Source organism: Pleurodeles waltl, chromosome 8 (genome assembly GCF_031143425.1).
Source record: "Pleurodeles waltl isolate 20211129_DDA chromosome 8, aPleWal1.hap1.20221129, whole genome shotgun sequence".
Taxonomy (NCBI): domain Eukaryota; kingdom Metazoa; phylum Chordata; class Amphibia; order Caudata; family Salamandridae; genus Pleurodeles; species Pleurodeles waltl.
The window spans coordinates 1,385,864,503-1,385,891,128 of record NC_090447.1 but is presented as its reverse complement, the minus strand read 5'-3'; the positions used below and the strand labels follow the sequence as shown (position 1 = coordinate 1,385,891,128).

Below are 26,626 nucleotides of genomic sequence, written 5' to 3'. Positions count from 1 at the left end.
AAAGGAGCAAGCACTTAGTGTAATGTCATGTGAGTGTGAATGACAGAACCCTTTTGGCTCCTGAAAGACTCCGTAGAGTGATGACGTGAAAGTTAGAGTGTGGTGAAGTGAATGCAGGTTTAGAATGTTGAATTTGTGGTTACACGCAGACGAATAAAGACGTGTAATCAGTAGCGCCTACCACTCAATGTGGGGGGTGGGTGGGACGGTGTTGGGGCAGGGGTCAGGAAGGGAGGCCCAGGAAAATGGGAAAAAAGCTTACTTGTGGGGGAAACGCGTTGTCTCCCCTCCGTCTTCATCCTCTTCCTGTTCCCAGGCTCCCAGCCAATCACGATGCTGCTGTCACCAGCAGCGTTGTGATTGGACTGAATGGACTGCCTCGTTGCTCAGATTGGTAGTGGGAGCTTGTGCATGTTCTCTACTTGGCTGGGCAATACAGCTGGGTAGAGAACATGCAAAGTGCGCATGTCTGTTTGGCTAGCCCAACACGTCTGCCCAAACAGACATGCTCACTTTATAGGACAAATGCTCCCTCCCTCCAGTCCAGCCCCACCCGCCCCTTCTCCCAGGAAAAATAAAATTATAATACCGTAGCAATATTATAATTTTATTTTTCCTTTTCCCCACAATCCAGTGGGGCGAAGCTCCTCCGCCTTAGCGTGTAATACATAGGTTTATATGTTGGGTATTCATTGCCGAGTACCCAGTCTGGGTAGGACGCTACAATTAGGAAGGTACAATGAGCGGAGAAGATCAGAAGGTAAAAATATTCTGAGAAAAAATATGTTTCTAGACCTCTCATACAGTCGTAAATGCTCAGATCAGGTGTTCCTTTGGAAACCTCAATAGGTGGTTAGGAGAGTGGGAAACCAGATTTAGTGGGGTAGTGCATCTGTGGAAGAGAGACCTACGCTTCCCTAATGGTGCGAGGAAGAGGGAATTGGAAAGAGAAAATATAAAAAGGTGCAGTGAGCGCCAATATTGCAAACTAATTGTGTGAGTGCAGAGAACCCACCAATTGCTGCTACCAGGCGAAGTATGGCGGATGGACTGATAGCAATATAGTAACTACAGTGAGTAATTTGTGATGTATGCCTCATCCACTTACCATGTTTTCATTTGGGCCGCCTTGCAATATGTTTATCTTTTTGTAAAGCTCAGGGAGATGGTAGATTTATTTCTGCACTTCTCAACAGAATTCACTTCAGCACAGTAATTCCAGTTGGGCTGCACACTAATGCATCTTTTGCACTCTTCCATCAGGTCACTGAACTTTCAACAGTAACAAAAAGCGGCGAGAGTATAAAGATAACCATTACTCTAACTAACAAGCTACCTTCTGGGTCCCCCGTGTGCATTCAGTTTTTCAACATCATCTTCAAGAAGTAAGTAGTGGATAAAGGTGTTCTCTTCTGTGTTGTCCTTTTATGCTCGCTCAAATGGGGAAAGCTATTTGAAATAAGTTCCTAGAAGTAAAATAGTGGGTATAGCGTGTTACCTAATCCTCCAGTCCCGTACCAATTGATGCCCAATTTCTGGTCGTTGGCTGTGGCAAGAGACAGTCAGCTTTCATTCCTCTAATTAAGGTTAACAGAAAACCTTATATTAACCCCATTTTTGAATTAATATTAACTGTTGCCCCCACCCCTAACCAATTTGCAGGAAACTTTGATAAAGGCCTATACAAAATTCTGACCCTGATCCTCACTAACTTGGTGCAGATTGGTCAGGGGTCAAATTTATGAGTGAAGTGAGTTTTTCATAAAGCGTATTATTTACATTTAAAATGAGAATGAAGAAAAACGTCTGAACGATAATAAACTAAAACTTTATCAAATATAAAGAAGTGATTTTATATTCCTCCATGCGCAAACATGGCTTCAATCCCTCTGAAACTTTTCCATGTTTACAGCTTGAAGCAGGGTAAATAACAAACTGCTTAAGCAAAGCCTACAACACCAATGAAAAATTATGTATTTGTGATATCATGTTTTTAGGAGGGTAAAGCCACCGATTTATAAAAAATAAAAAAACAATATTGCTTTTACTAATGACCTGTTCAGCAAATGAAACCTGCCTCAGAATGTTTTAATCTGTTTTAGGGTCCTGAAAATGCTAGCCATGTATCAAGTTGGAAGAAATTATTACAGCCCAAAAGACCCTGTGGAAATTCCCCAACACAAGTATGTTGATTTTCTCTATTTTTCTTTAATGGTTGTGTTATATACACTGTTAACCTACATCTATCACCCAGATGTATTTTGTTTAATTAAAATGACATGCCTGTATAGGGACTCTGTTTGCTTCAAACGTTTTCAGTAAAATTTAACAGAACTGTTGTTACGGTTTTAACTCCCAAAAGTTGTAGATTCTAACTCTACTGCTGCCTAAGTCTTACATCTGTATCCAAAGGCAAGGGTGTGTAATAACACTGGTGGGTGGCAGTTATGTCAATAGCCACAGCTTCCAAAAAAAGTAAAATAATAGCACCTTCCACAACATCAGTTAACGCTGTTACAAGTTGATTCTTTGAAGCGATATATGGCTTTATAAAGAGCTAGGACATAAGCTTAAAATGCTAAAAAAAAATTACGTTTACTGTATGCTTTTGCATTTTTTTATTTGCAAAGAAATTGTCAGTTGACAAGCATAGTGTGCCATCTTGAGTAGTAAAACTGCCATGAAAAGACTGGCGGAGAACGAGGACGTAATCAGCCGGGCAGTTCTGCATGCAGTGCTGCCCTGGCTGATTGCGATCCCCACCTGCCGTCAACGCGTAGGGATCACCGATCCCAGCGGAGACGGCTGAACCCTGGCAGTCTGAGCTCTAGGGTCTTAATGTGTCAGTCGGACCTCGTGAGGCTGGCTGTCTCAAGACTGCCAGCCTTGTAAAGAGGCCCTATGTATGTAAACTCGATATTTAGCAACAGGGACAGGTGTGTGTAAGATTAGCCATGGTTTGTGTGTGATGAAAGGTTTATGATGTGTTGTGCCTTGATACTAATCTCATTCGGCCACTGGGAAAGAATCTGGCCGAACAGGTTTGGCTTCAGGCAGTGGAGTCAGCTTGCCCAGGTCACAGAGGAGTCAGCAAAGGTGTACGTGTCCTTCAGACTCGTTTTCAGCATTAGTCATTGGCCTATGTGAGGGCAATCATAAAATGGCTGTCGTTTAAATGGAACACGAGGGTTCAAGACGGAAACTCTGATATTCGGGTGATTTCGTTACCCGAATATGAATACAATGCTTGTGCATACTATTCTGATCATTCTCGGTCTGCTGATACCAAAATCGTTGTGATACGACGATGTTTATAACACGGGTCCAGAATTTTCTGTACCACAGACCCTCCTTTTGCCCTTACATAGGCAATAACCTATTCTCACGCTAATCTGAGTCCAGGTCTATATTCATAAAGTCGTTGAGATGTTGCTGTAGCATCATCCTATTACTTAGCTCATCCCTTGATACAGGTTTCCTTACACACGATGTAGCACAGAGGCCACATATTGCAGGAGCACACTGTACACACAGACAGGACAGGAAAAGAATGGCTAAGATCATCCCAATGACTACCAGAGTCTTCCATCCCCAGGCGGATATCAGCTTCCAGAACCACCCCATCAATGACCAATCTCCTTTATCCACGTGAATAGACTCGGAGATCTTATGCAGTTTGGAAATGGCCTGGTAGACTGTCGGAGCGTTATCTGGGATGAAAACACAGCAACTTGATTGGATCACTTTACATACCCCACCTCGGTCTGCAAGTATGACGTCTAATGCGACCCTGTTCTGAAGAGTCATAAGGCGATCCGACTGGAGCTCAGCAGTCAAATTACTAAGGGCACCGGCGGTTTCAACTACCGTGGATTCAACCACCTTTGTCAATTGCCTTGTGTTCCTGCTGTTAACCATAGGGCCCCAAAACGGCAGAAAACCCTTTGCGAAATCTCCAAATTCTTGTCCTGTAGTGTCTTCTTTACTTATGACACCTCGAACTATCCTTGTCTTATGGTAATCTGCCGCTGTCGTGTAGGTGGGAGGTAACAGGAACGAAACAAAACATGTGCCTGAGAAGTCAGGAGGCAACCATGTATAGGCTCTATTATGGCAGATGAAATAGGTACCCTTAGCTGCTAAGAACAAAGGAGAAGTCTGAGACGCAAAAACATATGTTTCAGTGCAGATACTTTTCCCTAACTGAGCTCTGGGATTCTTGCCATTACCTTGCAGACATAGGTGACCCTGATGGGGTACAATCCAAATCGGGGAGGATCTCTTTGCTCGCTGGTTCCCACTCAGAGTAACTCCATATCCTGTTATGTTCCATCCAATATATGCTAGTGTCTCATCTCTCGGGATAGTCTCATAGGAAATATCTTCCCTAATCATATCTACTATACCCTTAGCTAGAGCACTATTCTTGTGATTATCTTTCACAGAACGTAGGGGGTTGGCTTCATACGCGTATATGAACACCGTTCTATATGCCCATACAGAACCATTATCGCTGAAAGGCAGGACCAGATAAGGGATACCTTTATCAGTAGTATGGGGCATAAGACCACATACCCAACAGTTAGTTGTGTTCACTACTAATTGGTGTTGGTGTAGAAGCTGAATGAATGAATTGTTGGCAAACTCTAATCTTCTGGCAGACTCGTGTTCAGGCAGGGGGTGAAAAGAATGCGAGGAAACAGTAGAAGGAGGTATGGGCTGTGTAATGGGTGCAAATGTCACTTGAAAAGAGAATAAAACATATCCTATTAAAAACGTCATTACACTAAACAACATGAAAACACATAATATCAAAAATCGTTTCTTTGTCATTATTATACCCATTCTGGCTTTAAAGTCCATCTGTCTGGCAGGTCTCTCATTCTTGAAAAACTCCATCCTCTCTAATTGCTGCTCGTGGTGGTAGGGTGTTCTATGCTAGGGAATGCTTCTGTCAGTCCAGGGCAACTCCCTTAGACCGACCAGAACTGTCGACCTAACGTCTTCAGCTGCACTCCAAAGACTTGGGCAACCACGACCTACAGCTGAACCCGGATGGCGGTTCGAAAAGAAAAAAAACAAAAATAAGAAAGTTTCTCAGATGAGAGAGCCGCACCTTTAAAAAAAAAATAGCAAGGGAACGGGAAAAAAATATTTGTCCTTAGTTCTTGGTCTCAAATTATAATGGCTTTTTCCAGGTACTGTCTGGTTCTGGAACAAGAGTTCAGGCTCTGTAGTGTTCAATCGAATTGACGGTGGCACAGGTTCTTGCTAATTATTGTCACTTTCTCGTTCAGAAATTGTTCCTTTTACACGTGCATCGCTAAATGGCAAAAAATGAGGCACAGTCTCAGTCTCAGAGTCAGCGATCCCCTCCTGGACCCACCGGTCGTACGGTAGAGGAAAAGGGACTCTCTTGCAGTGTACGCCGTAGATCCAGTTCTTTTTCCCTTCCACTCGAACAGCTGATCTTGTTGAGAGAAGGACGAGGTAAGGGCCGGTCCAACGGGGCTGGTCATTCTTTGTCCGCTGGAAGTTCTTGACCAGTACCCATGATCCAGGATCGATAAGATGTCCTGGAGCTTCAGAGACCTGAGGCAGAGTATCGTGAACCTGTTGGTGTAGAACACGCAATTTAGCCGTCAATTCATACAAATAATCAAGCAGTACAGGGTGTTCGATCTCACTGAATTTTGTTGGTCTTGGCACTCCCTATATGTTGGCCGGGCGGCCAAACACAATTTCATAGGGACTAAGTCCCACTCGCGAATGCACAGTCATTCTTGTTGATAGGAGTGCTAAAGGCAGAGCGTCAGGCCATTTAAGACCAGAGCTCGCTTGTATCTTTGCCAACTTCAGTTTTAGCGTGCCATTATAGCACTCTACTAGTCCAGCTGATTGGGGGTGATTTGCAGCATGGAATTTTTGCTGGATACCTAGCCCTTCACATACTTTTTTCATCACTCGACCCACAAATTCACTCCCATTATCACTCCAGACCATTCTCGGCATTCCAAACCTAGGGAAGAATTCTTTGACAAGGGCTTTAGCTGTGGATAAGGCAGTGTTGTCTTTTAAGGGATATGCTTCTACCCATCTTGAAAAAGCACAAACAACAACGATTACGTATTTCAGATTGTTGCACCTTTCCATGTGGATGAAATCTAGCTGCAAAACCTTGAACGGATACGTTGGAGGTGCAAAATGACCAGCTGTAGTTGGGGTTCCCCTACCAGGATTGTATTTCAGACACACCATGCAATTCTTGACCACATTCTCTGCACATTTAGGAATTCCAGCATTTTGCCATACTGGAGCCAACAACTTGCAAATCCCTTTCACACTGATATGGGCCATTCCATGAGCCATTGTCACCACTGCAAGCACATACGCATCGGGTAACAACCATCGCTGATGTTCTGACAAGTCAACCCAACAACCATTTTCATCCAATTTACCCGTACTTTCTTTCCACACACTCAACTCTTTCTCTGAAGCTTCAGCTTGAATAGACTTCACACCCTCTATCGTATCTTCACATATTCCAACGTCACCAACCCATCTTGCGGGGCCTGCAACATACATTCGATTCATCACATCTTTTGCTGTTTCTTTTGCGATTTCGTCAGCAAATGCATTGCCACGACCGACATCATCAGTAACCTTCTTGTGTGCACTGCATTTCACAATCGCAACTTGTAATGGCAAGGTCAGTGACTCAAGAAGCTCATTCACCAACTGACCATGCTGAATTTTAGCTCCATGCGAAGTCAGGAACCCACGTTCTTTCCACAATCGTCCAAAACTATGGGCCACACCAAACGCATACTGGCTGTCGGTATATATGGTCACTTTCATTCCTTTCGATAACACACACGCTCTCGTAAGTGCAATCAGCTCTGCTGCTTGAGCTGAATTATGTGGTATACGTGCAGCTTCAACAATCGTATGCAAAGTTGTGACAGCATATGCTGCAGTCGTATCACCATTTGGAAGCTTGAAGCATGAACCATCCACCCATAAGGTACTACAAGAGGAGTATCTTTAAGATCTACTCTCCCTTTCGTTTCTTCTTCTGTCCTAAGAAAACAATCATGTTGTTCAACATCCTCTGTCTCTACTGAAATCGGCAATAACGTGGCTGGATTCAACGTATTGCACCTCTTTATGTGCACATGACTCGCTAACAGTGTCAACTCGTAACCTGACAATCGAGCACTAGTTAAATGCTGTGTCTTGGTCCTGTTTAACAACGTGTCCACTGCATGTGGAACCATCACAATCAACATATTATTCATCACTAACCCAGCAGACTGTCGAATAGAAACAGCTGCTGCCGCTGTGGCTCTCAAGCAACTCGGCAATGCTTTAGCTACCGGATCCAAAGTCGACGAAAAATATGCGCATGGGCGCTGCTTGTCTCCAAAAGACTGTGTCAGCACTGACAATGCACAACCCTCTTTCTCATGGACATACAGTGTAAAGGGCTTACTGTAGTCGGGGGTACCCAACACAGGAGCCGAACACAATGAATTACGCAATTCGGAAAAACTTTTCTGACAATCTTCAGACCACGGAACGGGATTCGGTGTATCTTTATAGGTCAATGCTACCAAAGGTTTGGCCAGCAAAGAAAAATTTGGTATCCATTGTCTGCAGTATGATGTAATGCCCAAGAAAGCACGTACTTCTCTCTGTGTCTTTGGCACACTCAATTTTGCAATTGCCTGAATTCTTTCTGAGGTCAGTTTCCTTCCCTCCTTCGATAAGAGATGACCTAAGTAGGTCACTTCTTGTCGACAATATTGCAGTTTTGAAAGGGACACTTTGTGATGTAAATCAGACAAATGACGCAACAACAACAAGGTGGCTTCTTTACAAATCTCTTCAGTATCTGTAGCGACTAGCAAATCATCAATGTACTGAATAAGGGTAGCGCCGTCAGGTAAAACAATGGCATCAAGCTGTGTTTTTAAAGCCTGACTATATATTGATGGACTTTCACAGTAGCCTTGTGGAGCGCGTTTGAAGCGGAAACTTCGGCCTCCTAAACTGAAGCCAAAAATATCTCTGCTCTCCTCTGCAATCGGGATGCTGAAGAAAGCATTCTTTAAGTCAATCACCGAGAACCAGGTGGCGGAAGCTGGAATCATAGTCAATAGGGCAGTGATATCAGGAACAACTGGAAACTGTGGCACAACTATTTTATTTACCTCTCTAAGATCAATCACGAGCCTGTAAACAGGTGGCTTAGAGGGGTCAGTATGTTTCAAAACAGGCAAAACAGGACTATTACAAAAGTTGCCTCTTGTCTCTTCAATTACATCTTTTTCAATTAAATCATAAATGATCGCTAGCAACGCCTTTTCACCTTCACTAGAGATCTTGTATTGTTGATGCGTGGTAATTTAACATTGGCTTTCAATGTCACAACATAAGGCGGTATTTCCAACAGACCCACATCATTAGGACCAGTAGCCCAAATGGTATCAGGAAGAAACGACAATTCGGTCGGAAGTTTATCCTTCGACAAATACATTGGAGAGACCATTTTCCTACCCAGTGTAAGTTGTACTCCCGAAGGAGAACAATATAATGTTGCATACAATCTTTTCAACAAATCCAATCCTAACAAGTTTTCACCACAATCTGTCGTCAGAATAAGGGGTGCTTCCAATTCACAAGGTCCAACAGAAAGGGACATAGGACTAGAAATCGGGTTTCTAACCGGGGCGCCAGAAAAACCTACTGAAACATTCATCTCGCCAGACAAAGGTGCGCCAGGGAGTTTTGAGTGCATAATAGAACTCTTTGTAGCACCAGTATCCAACAGAAAAGGCTCCGACACACCTGAGGTAATAGCTTGCTTAATCTCCACAACGGCCCCAACAGCGCTTGGATGCCTGGCTTCACCCTGGGGGTGCTCAGGAGTGGGCGCCTCACAGGGAAAAGCCAGGAGGGGTTCCATAGCGGTATGAGTACAGCGCCTTGAGACCCTAACGGGTGAGTAGTGCGCTATACAAGTGCTAATTTACATTTTTTTTTTACATTTTTTACCTTAACATAAGGTCCATTCTGATCCACTGGAACTAAAAAAACTCCCTCTCTTCGTCTATGGCTGTCCTAGCAATTATTACCTTCCAAGTTCTCATCTTCTGCATAGTAGTCGTCAGCATAGTACTGAGCCGTCCTACCAGACGCGTTATGTTGCTGGTCAAAACTATTCATTGAGTTTTGAGACGGAAAGGAACGTGTGTTCTTGGGGAAACTTCCACGTCCTCTACCTCTATCTAGGAGCTTGTTGAACACCTCGACCTCTTGCGCCAGAAGCACCATTCGTACGCTGTAACAAAATAGGACAACTATACTTGAAATGACCCTCTTCTTTACAATATGAACACTGATTGGGACCTACAGGAACAATTGGTTGAGAAAACTCGAACCTTTGCGAGTTTCTCTGGAACTGTTGAGGTTGCTGATAGTTACTCTGACCACCACGTGGCGGATACGCCTGTTGTAAAAGAACCTTCGTCTTTAATTCTTTTGTTTTCTTGTCTGCTCTATCCTTCTCATCTTTATCCCTATTTTCGTAGTACTGTGCAGTAGCCAATATTTGTGCTGAAGAGGAAACGGCCCAAGAACTCTCTGAATCCTTCAATTTCTTACACAGCTCTGCAAGCAAATTGTGCACAAACTTGTCAACGAACAACCGTTGACCACCTTCTGTACTCATATCTTGACCACTGTGGTCGATAAACGTTTCCTCAAACCTGGTGAAGAAATCAGACACTGTTTCATCTTTCTTCTGCTTACACGCAGACAATTTATCCCAATTCACACGCATCGCAGGCATTAAAGTCTTCATGTAAGTAATGATCCTAGCAGGCAGTTCTGCTACCAAAGGCTCAGGCTTGGCACCACCAACTTGTCTATCATTTGCAGCACTAATATTAGCCCATGAGTCACCTAACTCTTGCGCATGATCTGTATGGCGAATCAATCCCCACAAAGGCTGTGGAACAACATTCCCAAATAACATGTCTGTGTCGGCTAAATTCATAATGCATGAGTCTGCAGTCTGTGATAATTCCTTATAATACCCTGCAGGGCTTTTATGGGGATCAGGCAAAGTCTACTTAAGGGCTAAAACTTCAGCTCGCTTCCACGGAACATGTACCCAAACACGCTGAAAATGAGCTGGGACAGCATCAATTTGATTAGCAACATCAGCCGCAACGGTGTCCTTCCATACCGAAGGGACTTCTCTCATTGGGTACTGTCGCACCTTTTTTTTTAACAGAGGAGTCATGTTGGAACAATGACTGAGAAGGATCCTTATTCATAAAGGACAACAACGTTGCAACTGCTTTCTCAACATCGAAACCCACAATCGTGCCCTTTGCAAACTCAAACCGTACACGGCACAAATCAGGCGGATTTGTTTCCAAATCATTATCTTCCAATTCCTCACAAAGGAAAGCACACATTTTCTCAAAAACGTATCTTTGTTTTGGTGCTCCCCATTGATGGAAGACATCCATAACAGACTCTACATCGTATCTTAAAGGGTAAACAACCCATTTACGCGCCATACGGTCAAACATTTCTCTCTCTTGAGAATTAGGCAGTTGACTACGCGACTGTTTACGCTCCGAATCTGGGGTCACACCAGACGACCCAAAGAGAGGAAATATAAGGCTGGCAACAGTATCTGTCATTCTCTGTCGGACAGAAGGAGAAGTTGATGAAAGAACAGGAGGAAAAACAGAGGGAGGCAAGGCAGACGCAGAAGCAGAAGCAGAGGCAGTATCAGGAAGAACACCAGAAGAGGCAGTCGATGTAGTACATAAAGTCGCAGGAGGTACAGATGGAGCAGGTAGCGAAGTTGGCGGCCCTTGAAGGGGCTGCGCCATAGTAGTAGGAGCCAACTGAAAAGGAGCTGGCGGCTGGGGAAGAACCTGAGGCACAATAACCGGAGGTTGCACAGCTAAAGGTTGCGGAGGTGCTGTAGCATTCTGCGCATAAGGGGGTGGCGACCTCAACAAGTGCGACATTAAAGGATCTTTCTCAAGTTCTTTTGCTGCATCTTGCTGAAGAAGCGGAAGAACTGGATAACATTTATCGGTCACCAATTTACGTTGCCTGTGCAACTGCTCATTCATCTGTTCTTCTTTATCATCTTTAAACTGCATGGCAGCTTGCATTATCGAGATACCCTCTTCCCTCTTATTTCTCTTTGCTAATTTAATTTCCTTCTGTTTGGCTTCCTTACGCCATAGGCGGAAAGAGTCAAACATCGCCGGCCGGGCTTTCTTCTTAAAAAGTTTAACCTCCAGATTATTCAGAATCTCTGTGTCAAAACTACCATATTGGGGCCATTTCAAAACTCCATCTTTCCTGGTGTATCGGATCCATACTTCATTATATGTGAGGGGGCCTATGCCATGTTTCACATATAGTTCATAGGTTGGAGTTCCAATCGGAGGAACCGGACACGAGTCCTCCAATCGGGAATCCCTATTATAACCAAGACAAAACAAATTTCCATATCTGCTAAGACCAGGCATCTTCGCACTCTAGTCTAGCTTCAAACTTCAAAGGATTATCGAATACGATAGTCTCGTGAATACACGAATCCCTCGGCTTTGGTACTTGCAAGTTCCAAATCAAAGATCCCAAGGGGATACCAAACTAAGAACCAAACTAAGGACTGGGAGACGCTCCACTTATACTTAACTGAGGTATCGATGACGTCACCAGAAGACTCGTTTATCGTTTCGCTCTACCAAATCATCAAGGGTCCAAAACAGGGCAAAAGTCAGGGCAGCAGTCCTTCGTAGCCGTCGGAAAGCGGGGAACCTCGCAGCAAAGACTTTCGGACCACGTCGACATACAGGGGTCGATGAAGTGGCGGCCTTCCTCCAGAATTTTCACACGAAGCTCCTCACGAACCTCTGGCTTGGACCGGTACCGCTGAAATCGCCCCACGTTGGGCGCCAACTGAAGTACTGGGTTTTTCAGAACCCAGTGGTGCCAGGGAACACACCCTAAGACTTCGAGTCCTTCCTGTTTCAGACTACAGAAACACAGAGTCTTCTTGGTGAAGTCAAAGATCTTGTTTATTGGCTGCAGCCAGTAACAGGTATCCTAGAAGTACAACACGGTGTATATTCTCAGGAGACTGCTCTCTTTGCAAAGCTAACCTTCTCTTTTATACAAAATATTATGCTTTAGGCAAACATTCCTTATTTTACAGTTGACCATTCACATATTTTCACTACAAAGAAATAGCAGGTTTATAATGACAAGCCCATATTCCAGTTTATCCAGCCCTCAATCAATTACCCGGCAAGGCTTAGTACTTTCATCAGATATCGACGGACCCCCAATATAAACGGGCACCTCCTCCTTGTAAAGCAAGTCATAAAGAAAGAAACAGGGACAGGTGTGTGTAAGATTAGGCATGGTTTGTGTGTGATGAAAGGTTTATGATGTGTTGTGCCTTGATACTAATCTCATTCGGCCACTGGGAAAGAAACTGGCCGAACAGGTTTGGCTTCAGGCAGTGGAGTCAGCTTGCCCAGGTCACAGAGGAGTCAGCAAAGGTGTTCGTGTCCTTCAGACTCGTTTTCAGCATTAGTCATTGGCCTATGTGAGGGCAATCATAAAATGGCTGTCGTTTAAATGGAACACGAGGGTTCAAGACGGAAACTCTGATATTCGGGTGATTTCGTTACCCGAATATGAATACAATGCTTGTGCATACTATTCTGATCATTCTCGGTCTGCTGATACCAAAATCGTTGTGATACGACGATGTTTATAACACGGGTCCAGAATTTTCAGTACCACAACTTTGTCTAATGGGCCACTGGCTGTGGGTTTAGAGCAGCAGATCCAGCTGTGGTTTTCTGCTGGAAAACCCAGCTGTTACCCACCGTACATGGAGGGGGGGTCTTGGATTAGGTGGATAATGATCTCTGCTGATTTATGGCAGTTTCCCTGCTCTTTCAAAATGTTGATGAAACTCTTTATTAAGCATCGACCTTTATACTGCCGTCATGTTCTTGGTCATGGGCAGTGGCGTAGTGAAACATGAGGGGGGTCCCCCTTGCAAAGAACATGGAGGGTCACCCACTCTGGATGCATTGAGGAGCTCTGAGGCCAGGGTGCTGTTCTGAGGGACCCCCTGGAGCTCACAACCTCTCCCTCCACAACTGGGGTGGCAGGGCCTTTGTTACGCCACTGGTCTTGGCAGAACCATTTTGGGTTGTGACCTTTTAGGCTTTACAGGTTTTTAGACTCTTGGTGGTTTCTCAGACACATAGGCAAACCCACTGACATGTCCACTTTTGCGAACTGATCTGCCAAGAAACTAGAGCCGAAATCAGGCACCTGGGCATGCTAAATCTTTTGTCTGGCAACTGCTGATTTATTGAAGTTTGTATGCCAAATATTAGTAAAGTTTTCAAGTTTTAAAATATTAGTCCCAGGAATGCAACTTGTTGAGCCACTTCGATGACTCCTGCAAGACTTTACATTACTCATATTACCCCATGTTATTAGGTTTGTAGCGCATAAATGGTATAACAGAGCTTTGGGTTCCATCTTTAGCCCAGAATTTGCTGGGACCTTCTGGCTTTCTGTTTCTGTCAGAATTTTGCCTGTCCTACTTTCCTACTTAGAAATAAACGATAATTTGCTCTGCATTGAATGTACTTACTTGTGTATGCACTACCTGACTTTCAAACCATCTGTTACTGGTCTGGAACAAGCCTTGACTGCTTGAGTCACAAAAGGTGCAACTTTGTTATCGGGTTAGAGTGCAGTAGCCTCTGTAGTCAGCAGGGCTGGTTTAAACGACAGTACCTGCCCAGTATAAGGCCGAATAACCACCTATTACCCGAGGACTGACATGCTCAGAATTGCTCCTCAAAATATACAGTCTGTGGACCGCCAAACCCGCGGTGCCGGTTGGACCGCTGCACTCATGGTGGTCTGACTGCCAGATTATGACCCTGACGGACCGCCGCCACCGCCAGGATCATGGATCCCGATGGAGTGGTGGCGGTCAGAGTTGTGGTCAGCCTCAACAGCGCTGAGTTCAGCACTGCTGTGCTGATCACGAGTCGTCTTTCTGCCAGCCTTTTGATGATGGGGCAGAGCAGGGGCCCCAACACCACCACACTTTGAATGCTCGGAATGCGCACTGTCTGCTGTGCAGTGGCAGCTCGTGAAAGGGAAAGGGCGTGGCGGGGGGAGACTATGAGAAAATAAATAAATCATTTAAAAAATGTGTCTTATGCGCCGCACCACACCGATCTACTCCACTGTAGGCTCAGGCTCCCAGCCTGCCCTGTGTCCAATCCTAATGCTGCTTTCATGCTGCTGGCAGAATGCATGCAGCATTGGGAATGGACGGGGCACCCAGCCAGGGCGCTCTGAGGCCAAGTGGAAGTCTCTGCCTGCTGTTGCCAACCCAGCAACGCAGTGCCTGCTTTGCCGGGTTGGAGAGAGCCTAGTGTACATGTGTGTTTGGCCACCCCAAGACAGCAGGGCAAACATACATGCGCACTGAGGGGGAATGCGGTGCACTCCCCTTCTGTACCTGTCAGCGCCCTTGGCTGTGCCCCTTTTACAAGAAAACGATAATAAGGTGGGGTCGACGCTCTTCCACTATAGTGGAGGAGCCGCCCCTGCTGCTGTGAAGACAGTGCACATTCCAAGGGTGCTGTAGTGGCCCAGCATTGGCCTGGTCTCTCTTAAGGGGGCCAAGGTCACTGCCGTGGCATTGCTTCCGCCGGTCTGACCGGTGAAAATGTCATAATACGATGTTTCCGCCAGTTAGCCTGGTGGAAACATCATAATACGACTGGGGAGGGGAGGCTGTCGGAATGATGGCAGCCTCCTCCCTTCGGCTTTGGAGGTCGGCTCATTGGACCACCAAAGTCGTAATGAGGCCCATAGCTTCCTCCTCTTCTGCTCACACCGCCAACCAATGCTGATGCAGTACTGCATGCTTTTAGACCGACCATTTTTAAAAATCAAAATCACATCACATGCCTTGGTTATTTTTGTGTTTTTTGCAACAGTTATATAAAGCACGCACCTAGCCCAAGAGCTTTAGAGGACTTTACAACAGAACCAAATGTTATACACTTTTAGTCACAGGAAGACTAAGGGCCTGATTTAGAATTTGGCAGACAGTTTTCCCTGTGACATCCGTGACAGAAATCCCATCTGCCGTATTACAGTTCCCATAAGATAGAAAGGGATCATAATGCAGCAGACGGGATATCCGTCACATTTGTGAAGGAGTAACCACATCCGCCAAACTCTAAATCAGGCCATAAGTGGTTTGTTTACAATCACAAGAGAGCCATGTCTGAGAATCAAACCTGGTTACTCAGTTTGATAGTCGGCACTCCTATCCGGTAGGCACAGACCATTACTTAAGTTGAGCCGGTGGTTTCCAGGTGTTTGGAACCGGCACTGAGTTGTGAACACCATCACCATCACTTATGACAGTCCTCACTGTTCTGGTTAAAATAGCAGTGCTGATGCTGGCTGTGATAGTACATCCATGACAATTTACCCTCCCATACTGTCTCTGAGTTGAAGTCTTTTTTCTGCAGTAAGAGTTTGCGAATATGGGCCTCATTTTGAGTTTGGCGGATGAGTAAGCTTAACCGCCAAATTCCCGACAGGGTGGCCGCTGCCTTTGTGGTGACCACCTCACCGGAGTTATTAAGAGTGTCCCGCTAGGTCGGTGGGCGGAAAAGTCGGTTTCCACCCACCGGCCTAGCAGGAAGCAGGCTGCAGAATTGTCTCCTGCTCGTAATCGAGCCGACGGCAATGCTGTAACCCGTAGTGTGCACCAGCACCCTTGCAATGTTCACTGTCTGCAAGGCAGACATTGAACATTCGACGGTGCTAGGCATGGGGGGGTCCCTGCACTTCCCATTCCAAGTGTATGGGCAGTGCAGGGGCCCTCCTGTGTCCCCCTGCACCTGTTCTCCACCAGCCTTTTCATGGCAGTGTTACACCAATTAATCAATCAATCAAGGCGTTTGTAAAATGCACTACTCACCTGTGAGGGTCTCAAGGCGCTGAGGGGGAGGGGGCTGCCACTCCTTGAACAGCCAAGTCTTGAGGTAAGTAGATCCTGTGTCTGTCTCAGGTGGGTGGGAAGAGTGTTCCAATTCTTGGCGGCGAGGTGGGAGAACAATCTGCCGCCGGCGGTCGTTCTGCGGATGCGTGGGATGGTGGCAAGGGTAAGGTCAGCGGGACGAAGCTGTCGGGTCGGGGTGTAGAAGGAGAGCGTCTGCTGTGGTATTCTGGTCCGGTGTTGTGCAGTGCCTTGTGAGCATGGGTGAGGAGTTTGTACGTGATTGTGTTGTTGACGGGGAGCCAGTGCATGTCTCTCAGATGGGCTGTGATGTGGCTGTGGCGGGGGATGTCCAGAATGAGGCGTGCGGAGGCGTTCTGTATGCGTTGCAGTCTTTTCTGGAGCTTGGCCATGGTTCCTGCGTAGAGGGCATTGCCATAGTCCAGTCTGCTGCTTATGAGGGCTTGGGTGATCGTCCTTCTGGTTCCAGTGGGGATGCATTTGTAGACCTTCCGAAGCAGGAGGAGGAGACGACGTTGACTTGCTGGGTCATTGATTTGATCCCCACCACTGCCAGGCCGCTGGGATCATGGATCGTGGGGGTGCGAGCGGTTCCCTGGCGGTCTGACTGCCAGGGTTTTAATGTTGCAGTCTGAAGACCGCCACAATCATAATGAAGCCCTATGTCTCTCCTCTGTCAAGTGTTGGTTGAATACAGCACTAAGTAACTTGCACCCTCAGGGTCTCATTGAGTACCCCTATCAGTCATTGTGCACTGCTCCTGTTTTCGGGAGGATTTCTGTCATTCTGTCTCTGAGAGTCCAGCAAGATTGACTATAGTGTCTAGGTTTGCTGGGTCACCACTCGACGTAGTTTCTTTGTTGGGTTTTGTGTAAAGATAGTCCATGACTGACAGCATCATCCTCGTAAAGTGTTCATTGTTACTAGGCTTTTAATGTTGGATAGGAATGTTCTGGGAAATGCTCCGGTAAGGCTTATGGTATTTAGATTAATGTCTGAATCATTTTGCTCTGCTAGTGCCTGTTCAGCTTCATGTAACTTTGCTGTGATTTGTGCTGCTTGTTCAGAAGATAGGCATCCCTTTTAGGTCTTGGGCCTTAACTTTCCTCATCTTCTATCAAAATCTGGGCTCATGATGCAATATTAAGACATTAAAACTTGTTCAGGAGGAGAGAGGAGGGCTTGCATTTTGCTGACATGGAGGTTTTTCATGTTAAGTGGTGCCTATACCTCAACTCTGGCAGGACCTGTCTTCCCCTGATTCTGTAATTGTTAGAACGGATCCGATTGAGGTTTTCCTGCCTTCAACCGTCAGGAGTTTAGTAATCTTCTTTCACAAGTGCCCAAAGAGTGGTGCAAGCGATGCCTGGATAGCCACTTTCTCAGGTCCAGATGTGTGTCATTTTGGCTGTAACTTTTGTCAAATAGTGGACTATAGTCGCTGACATTCAGAATGCAGCATGTCCTCTCGTGAAGTGCCATTTTGACTTTCTCGGAAAGGTGGTGCCTGCCTCTAAGACTAGTCTCTTCCATTCCTCTATTTTTTTTGTATGTGCTTTGGCTTGCTCATAAAATGCTGCACATCTTCCATTTTCTTTGGCTTAGAAGGCCAGTAAAACGTTGTGAGGAGAGAGAGCTAATCAGTAGGGGTGTTTCATGGCTGATTTTCAGGCTGCTCCCTTCAAGTGCACCACTGTATGCCAAAGTTTGGGGAGATTGCCCTTTTTTGAAAAGCACCTCCAACTCAAACACCACTGCAAATCCCAACATATACCAGGAAGCTATTATCCTTCCAGGTTCTTGCTGTTTCTCCCCTTGTTTTGATCTTGCAGTAGAGATTTCTGCATTTGGGACAGAGTGTCCATTACTTTGGAATCCTCTGGTGCTGCACATAGGGAAATGCAGAAAACGACTCTTAATTTATACAGTTGCATTCACGCATTACAACATGCGCGTGCGTGCACACACATGCATGCTCCCCCCACTTCCTTCTTGCATACTTGGCCGTTGCTTGATTGGCTTTATTAGTAGCACACAGCTCAATTAAACATTGAATCACTAAATCAACCAGTTCTTGCAATGTACATTCAGATTTACACCTTAATTCAAAATCATAATAATAGTCAATTCTTCTCAAATGGGCAGGTGTACAAATTATAGTAAATAGACTTCTCAGTGGTTTTCTTAGAGGCTACATGTGTCAAACTTGAGAAGAAAAATCTCATTGACATGGAAATAAATTGTAACTCTGCACCACCCAAAACACAAATTAACCAAAATGTGCATTTATTCACATCAGATGTCAGTCATTTCAAACTTTGCATTGTTCAACCAGAACGAAACCCCTTCAGCGTGTTTAATTTAATTAGTCAAGAGCCTGAATTATTACTGAAAAATGTGTGTTGTCATCATTCACAAAGTATTGCTTTTTGAAAAAACAAGATGACACAAATACTTCAATCAATCAAAAAATGTATAGAGTGCATTACTCACCTGTGAGGGTCTCAAGGTGCTGGTGGAGGGGGTGGTGGGGGTGGTGAGTTACTGTTCAAACAGCCACGTCTTGAGGTTTTTTCTGATGAGCAGGAGCTTCTGAGTCTTGGGGAGGTTAGTGGGGAGGGAGTTACAGGCCTTGGGGGCGAGGTAGGAGAAGGATCTGCCTCCGGTGGTGGCACGTTGGATGCGGAGGACTGTGGCGAGTGCGAGGTCGGCTGAGCGGAGGTGGCGAGTGGGAGTGTGGAAGTTCACTCTTTCGTTGAGGTAGGATGGCCCGGTGTTGTGGAGAGATTTGTGTGTGTGGATGAGGATTTTGAAGGTGATCCTCTTGTCGATCGGAAGCCAGTGAGGGATCTGAGGTGTGACGAGATGCGTTCATGACGTGGGAGGTCCAGGATGAGGCGGGCGGCTCTGTTCTGGATTCTCTGGAGTTTGCGTTTCAGTTTGAGTGTGGTCCTGGCATCGAGGGCGTTGCCGTAGCCCAACCTGCTGTTGATGGGTGCGTTGGTGACGGTCTTTCTGGCCTCTATGGGAATCCATTTGAAGGTTTTTCGCAGCATGCGGAGTGTGTTGAAACAGGAGGAGGTGACGGCGTTGACTTGCTGGATCATGGAGAGGGAGGGGTCCAGGATGATGCCGAGGTTATGTGCGTTTTTTGCTGAGGTTGGTGGGGGGCCTAGGGCGGTGGGCTACCAGTACTCGTCCCATATGGTTTTGTTGGGGCCGGAAAGGATGATTTCGGTTTTGTTGGAGTTGATCTTGAGGTGGTTTGCTGTCATCCATGTGGCAGTGTCAAGGAGTGCAGCGTGAAGGTTGATTTTGGCAGTGGTAGGGTTACGGGTGAGGGAGATGATGAGCTGGGTGTCGTCTGCGTAGGATATGATTGTGATTCCGTGTGGTCGGAGGATGTTGGCGAGCAGGGTCATGTAAATGTTTGTAAAGGGTAGGGCTGAGGGAAGACCCTTGGGGGACTCCGCAGATGATTTTGGTGGCTGTTGAGTGGAAGGGAGGGAGGCGGACTTTCTGGGTTCTTTCGGTGAGGAAGGAGGTGAGCCAGTCTAGGGCCTTGTGTTGAATCCCTGCGTTATGGAGGCGTGTGCGGAGTGTTTGGTGGCAGACAGTGTCAAAGGCAGCGGAGAGGTCCAGGAGGATGAGTGCGACGGTCTCGCCTTTGTCGACTCTGGTTCTGATGTTGTCAGTACATGCGATGAGGGCGGTCTCAGTGCTGTGGTTCTTGCGGAACCCAGACTGGGAGGTGTTGAGTGTGTTGCTTTCCTCGAGGAAGTGGGACAGGCGGGTGTTCACTAGTTTCTCAGCGACTTTGGCGGGGAAGGGGAGGAGTGAAATAGGGCTGTAGTTGGTGAGGTCATCAGGGTCAGCTTTGGGCTTTTTTAGGAGTGCGGTGACTTCTGCGTGCTTTCGGGGGTCTTGGAAGTGGCCGCGTTGAAAGAGCTGTTGATTTTGTCGCGAAGCTTGGAGGCGATGGTTGGGCTGGCTTTGTTGTAAATGCAATGGGGGCAGGGGTCTGAGGGGGAGCCTGAGTGGATGGAATTCATTGTTTTTTCAGTTTCTTCATCGTTGGTAGGGGCCCAGGTGAGTAGTAGGTTGGGGTGTGTGTGTGTGGAGGGTCTTTGCTGGTCGAGTCGTAGGTGTGTGTGGCGGGTGCGTGTGGTTTGAAACTGTTGGGTATGTCTAAGATTTTGCGGTGGAAATGGTTGGAGAGGGAGTCGCAGAGGAGCTGTGTGTGTTTGGGGTCTATGTTGCTGGCTTTGGGTTTGGAGAGCTCTTTGATGATGGCAAAGAGTTCCTTGCTGTTGTGAGAGTTACTGTCTATACTTTCCTTGTAGTATGCTCTTTTGGTGGTGCGTATGAGTTGGTGGTGTTTGCGAGTGGAGGTTTTGAGGGTGAAGAAGTTGGTGGGTGAGGGTTCCTGTCGCCAAGCTTTCTTTGCTCTGCGGCATTCACCCTTGGAGGCTTGGAGTTCAGTGGTGAACCAGGGGGTGTTCGTGATGTTGCGGGTGGTGATGTTTCTTCTGAGAGGGGCGAGAGAGTCTGCGAAGGTTGTGATCCATTGTGTGAGATTATGAGCAGCAATGTTGGGGTCGTTGGTGTGGGGAGGGGTTCTGCGCAAGTTGGGAGTTCAGGTACTGTGGGGATCTTGTCCCACATGCGGTAGGGTGTGGTGTGTTGGTGGTGGTGTGTGGGAGGTTTGGAGAAGGAGAAGTGGACGCAGTAGTGGTCAGTCCAGTTTAGTTCGGCGGTGTGAGTGTAGGTTATGTCGTTGCTCGTGGTGAAGATTGCGTCCAGTGTGTGTCCTACTGCGTGGGTGGGTGCTGTGACCAGTTGTTTTAGTCCAAGGTTCGTGAGGTTATTTAGAAGGGATGAGGAGTTGTGGTCGTGCGGGTTCTCCAGGTGAAAGTTAAAGTCACCGAGGAGGATGTAGTCTGTGGTGGTGAGGGCGTGAGGGCTAATGGTGTCAACAATGGCATCACAGAAGGGGGGGCGAGGTCCTGGTAGTCTGTAGATGAGTGTTCCTCTGAGGGTGGTGTTGTTCTTTATGTGAATTAGGAAATGCATGTGTTGTGCGCTGTCTTTGGTGTTGTGTGTGTTGGTGGTGACCTTAATGGTGTTTTTGTTTATAATGGCGATGCCACCTCCTGGTTTGTTTAAGCGGTCTCTGTGGTGGAGTTTGTATCCATCATGGGTGGCGGTGGCTATCTCTGGCTCAGATGAGTGGTTCATCCAGGTTTCCGTGAGGAAGACGATGTCTGGTGAGTGTGATGTGAAAAGGTCCCAGAGTTCGATGGCATGCTTGTGTAAGGAGCCGGTGTTTAGAAGTATGCAGTTATGGTAGTTGTGGAGGCTGTTGTTGTTGTGGTGCGCGATGGTGTTGGTGTGAGGGGTTTTGGAGTTGCTGTAGGTTGTGGTGGTGTTGTGGAGTGTGTTCAGGTTGTGGGGCTTGTTGGGGTAGGGTCTGTTGGGGTGGGCGGGGGCTGTGTGGGAGTCTTCTGCGTTGAAGTTGTGGTGTTTGTTGTGGGGAGCTTTGGGGTTGGCGTGGGGCGTGTGGGTGTTTCTGGTGTTAGTGGGGGAGCAGGAGAACTTGCAGGCATATCAGGTGAAAGGTCCCTTTGTGTGTATGGAGTTGGCTTGGGTGCAGGTGGGGAGTAGTCCTGGGTTGAGGGAGTGAAGTGTGGTTGTGGAGTAGTGTTGTTTGGGGGGGTCTGGGTTAGGGGGACCAGGGGGACTGACGCTGGGTCAGTCCAGGTGCAGACGGGCGCAGACGTGCTTCCCTCTGGTACGAAAGTGGCCCGGCCACGCAGCGGCCGCCATTAAGAGGTTGGGGTGGGAGGGTGGAGCAGCTGGGAGGCCGGAGGGAGGGCCAATGGGTGTACGCAGGGGCGGGGCCGCAGTGGAGGCAGCGGCAGGGGAACAGTGACCGGCTGGAGCCAGTAGCAGGGAAAAAACGGGCGGAGAGAACCGGGTGAAAGCGAGAGCTAAACGGGGGGGGGGGGCAGGCAGGCAGAGAACGCGCTGGACTACACGGCAAAACAAACGTCAGTCTAAATCACAGGAACAGATTATGGCAAACACAGAGGATTACTCAGGGAAGGGAAAACACAGCAAAACAAAACAGCGGTGTAAAACACAGAAACAGCTTATGGCAAACACAGAGGATTACTCAGGGAAGACAAAAAGCAGCAAAAAAACTAACGGCAGTGTGAATCACAGAAACAGATTATGGCAAACACAGAGGATTACTCAGGGAAGGGAAAACACGGCAAAAAAACTAACGGCAGTCTAAATCACAGAAACAGATTATGGCAAACACAGAGGATTACTCACGCGAGGGCAGCAGGAAAAGCCTACCACTAGGCACCAAGGATGAGGCGCAGGCGGGTGCCTGCGGGTAGAGGAGGGCCTCGAACTGCTGTCCAGACGTCAGTCTCACAGTATCAGGGGCACGGGGCAGGCTGGTGGAGCCAAGTGAAACTCCTGGCCTGAACACGGTCAGGGAGTTTACACGGGGCTCCACACACCGGCTGCCATTCAGAGGGTGGGGTGGGAGGGTGGAGCAGCTGGGAGGAGGGAGGGAGGGCCAATGGGTGTGCGCGGGGGCGGGGCCGCAGGGGAGGCAGCGGCAGGGTAAAAGTGACCGGCCGGTAGCAGGACAAAAAACGGGTGGAGAGAACCGGGTGAAAGCGAGAGCTAAACAGGGGGGGCAAAGCGAGAGCTAAACAGGGGGGGCAGAGAAGGCGCTGAACTACACGCAAACCAAACGGCAGTCTAAATCACAGCAACGGATTATGGCAAACACAGAGGATTACTCAGGGAAGAGAAAACACGGCAAAACAAAACAGCAGTCTAAATCACAGAAACAGATTATGGCAAACACAGAGGATTGCTCAAGGAAGAGAAAACACAGCAAAAAAACTAACGGCAATGTAAATCACAGAAACGGATTATGGCAAACACAGAGGATTACTCAGGGAAGGGAAAACACAGCAAAAAAACGAACGGCAGTGTAAAAACACGGCAAAAAAACTAACAGCAGTGTAAATCACAGAAACAGATTATGGCAAACACAGAAGGATTACTCACGCGAGGGCAGCAGGAAAGCCTTCCACTAGGCACCAAGGATGAGGCGCAGGTGGGTGCCTGCGGTTTGAGGAGGGCCTCGAACTGCTGTCCAGTCGGCAGTCTCACAGTATCAGGGGCATGGGGGCAGGCTGGTGGAGCCAAGTGAAACTCCTGGCCAGAACACGGTCAGGGAGTTTACATGGGGCTCTGCGCAGCTGCCGCCATTAAGAGGGTGGGGTGGGAAGGTGGAGTAGCTGGGAGGAGGGAGGGAGGGCCAATGGGTGTGCCCGGGGGGGTGGGCCGCAGGGGAGGCAGCGGCAGGGTAACAGTGACAGGCCAGAGCCGGTAGCAGGAAAAAAAACGGGTGGAGAGAACCGGGTGAAAGCGAGAACTAAACGGGGTAGGGGGGCAGAGAAGGCACTGAACTACACGGCAAAACAAACGGCAGTCTAAATCACAGGAACAGATTATGGCAAACACAGAGGATTACTCAGAGAAGGGGAAACACGGCAAAAGAAAACGGCAGTCTAAATCACAGAAACAGATTATGGCAAACACAGAGGATTACTCAGGGAAGGGAAAACACGGCAAAAAAACTAACTGCAGTGTAAATCACAGAAACAGATTATGGCAAACACAGAGGATTACTCAGGGAAGGGAAAACACAGCAAAAAACGAACAGCAGTGTAAAAACACAGCAAAAAAACGAACGGCAGTGTAAATCACAGAAACAGATTATGGCATACACAGAAGGATTACTCATGCGAGGGCAGCAGGAAAAGCCTACCACTAGGCACCAAGGATGAGGTGTAGGCGGGTGCCTGCAGGTGGAGGAGGGCCTTAAACTGCTGTCCAGATGGCAGACTGGTGGTGCCAAGTTAAACCCCTGGCCAGAACACAGTCACGGAGTTTACACGGGGCTCTGCGCAGCAGGCGGCATTAAGAGGGTTGGGTGGGAGGGTGGAGCCGCTGGGAGGGGGGAGGGAGGGCCAATGGGTGTGCACGGGGGCGGGGCCGCAGGGGAGGCAGCGGCAGGTGAACAGTGACCGGCCAGAGCCGGTAGCAGGAAAAAAAAACGGGCGGAGAGAACCGGGTGAAAGCAAGAGCTATACGGGGGGGACAGAGAAATACTTCTTTGTTTATTCCCATTTAATTGTAAGACGTTTGTCAGCAGACTGCAGCTTTTTATGTATAACACGACTTAAACAGCTTTCAACTTTTATGGAATCCTTGTCTAATTAAAAGCACATGCTATTTTTGGTCTCCCTTTCCAATTGCACATCGTTAAACCTGAGAGTTACCTCCAGAGAGGAATATATTTATTGATTCAAGTTTTAAATTGGCACCAAAAAATCCATGAACTTTAGAAATTGCCTGGAAACAGTACAATGAATGTTTGACTGACCAAAAAAAACTCATATTCAAGAGAACTTCATATATTTAATTCTGATGGGCACTTCTAATGGTAAAATCCTCACCTTTTGAATCTCCTGAGTGTCAAATTGGATCTGGAAAACATCTGGGAAGACTTGGTACCTCCTGGATCTGACAATACGGAGCCGCTTATAGGGACCCACCCTGTGCTCTGACATTAGTTCCTGTTAACTCTGCTCTGCGATGCAGATCCACAGCTATACTCCTAGCTTTTCCTGGCATACTATCAATTTTTTTCGAAATTAACATTGACAGTCCTGGACCTGCATCCTGTCTGTCTTTGGTGACTTGGCTTAGAGTCTTGCTCCAAATGCTCCTTGAAGCACCCTGATGCTATTGGGGAGGAGGAGGCTAAGCACCACGCTGTTGCCCACAAAAACGGGGCCGGTCCATTTGAAGTTGCAGGATTATTCCTGGTCCTATTCGCTACCCTTGGATAAGTCCAGGATGAAGTCAGAGACAGCTCCAAATTGAAACATAAAAAGTCAAAGCAGGGTTTGACCCCCTCACCTATGCCCTTGGGATTAGTTGCTAGATGGTGAGCCAGTGGCCCTTCTTAGACATCTGATTCTGATATGAACCCAGCTCCGGAGCCTGTGGTTCCTGAATTTCTCAGGCCATCATTCCGCCCTGCAGAAAACTGGTGTCTTTAAACGCTTTAAAATGGTTCTGGGTCCCACTGGTATGACTTCAGGCCCCACGATTCTGATGGGGCTTCTAGTCGGGCTCTCACTAGTGGGTCACTCCCCATTGCCTACTGAACACCTATGGACTCAGCACGGCCAACACTGGTGCCACACCTTGCTACTGCTCTCTCAGCTTCTTCCTTGCATAGCACCGGCTTTGATCCCAATGATACAGTCCCGTCTCCACCAACAGGTCTGGACCTGGCTTTGGTGAGTGTGTGCACTGTGTCACGTTTTGAAATCAGAAATGTGCAATTTCAGATTCAGGATGAGTCCCCTCCTACTCGTCTGCCTTGACATCATTACCACAGGTGATTGGAGACCATATTTGATTCGGATCAAGTGTCATCCAGAGGCCTGAGCAGGTTCTCTGCAATGAGGAAGATGATAAGACAGACGATAAACTCTCACCTCAAATGTTATACTGATACTGTCCTATATCTTGACTTTCAGAAAGCCAGTGGCTTGGACTCTTCACTTAAGAACTAACTGAATTCACCTGTGGCCCCATTACTGAAGTACCTCCTTTGTGGAGGTGATGCGAGGGTCCCTGAGATCTTGGACCTGCAATAGCCCACAGTGGAGGCTTAGGCAAACCTATTAATTGAGCAGCTGAAGCCTGGGCCTTGGACTTCTGTCCTTTCTTTTCTGCCATTTAATGAGACCCTAACTAGGTCCCTGAGTGCGGTCCAAACATTGTTGCCCCGCCCCACCTGTGAGAAGCCTGATTGCTCAGTGCCACAGGTTGCTTCTTAGGATTTCCAATCCTTTCTAAAACAGCACCTGACTTTGGAGTGTCTTGTTATGTACACCTCCTCTAGCAAGGGGAATACTAATGCCTTACAAACTGCTACTCAATGTCGAGTATACAAAAAGATTGGTGCCCTAGGCAAAAGTGTTTTTTAGTCTGCCACTAACTCTTGGGTCCTTAAATGCTGTGTGCCACTTGTGCCCTCAAAACATGGCAAGCCAGATCTTGCCTGACCCTCTCAGGATTTTAGCATCTTTTTGTTCAGACCATTAAAAATGGCTAGGACACAGCTAAATACAACCCAAGGTCCGACCTCAATTTTACAGATTGCGTCACCTGGGCCATGGGCACCAGCGTAGTTTTCAGCCCCCCACTTGCATGCATGGTACTAGCTATTTTGGGGGCATAAAAGCACAAGCTGCCTGTTGATGGTGCAAGGCTCTTTGGTGAGAAAGCAGGTTCAGCCCTGGACAGGATTACGGAAGTAGAGCTACAGCTTGCTCTTTGGGCCTATTTTGTCCTGCTTTCCCATTTCTTCTGCAGAACTGAAAG

The 26,626-nt window shown here is 47.3% G+C and overlaps 1 protein-coding gene across 1 annotated transcript in view; it reads left to right on the top strand.

The window, feature by feature from the left end:
- The window catches only part of PIWIL4 (piwi like RNA-mediated gene silencing 4), a 424,835-nt gene that overhangs the window by 63,142 nt on the left and 335,067 nt on the right, over positions 1–26,626 (top strand). Inside the window, exons 5-6 of the mRNA XM_069202421.1 lie at positions 1,264–1,385; positions 2,103–2,183. Of these exons, the coding sequence (XP_069058522.1) occupies positions 1,264–1,385; positions 2,103–2,183 (203 nt within the window). The remainder of the gene's footprint in view (positions 1–1,263; positions 1,386–2,102; positions 2,184–26,626) is intronic.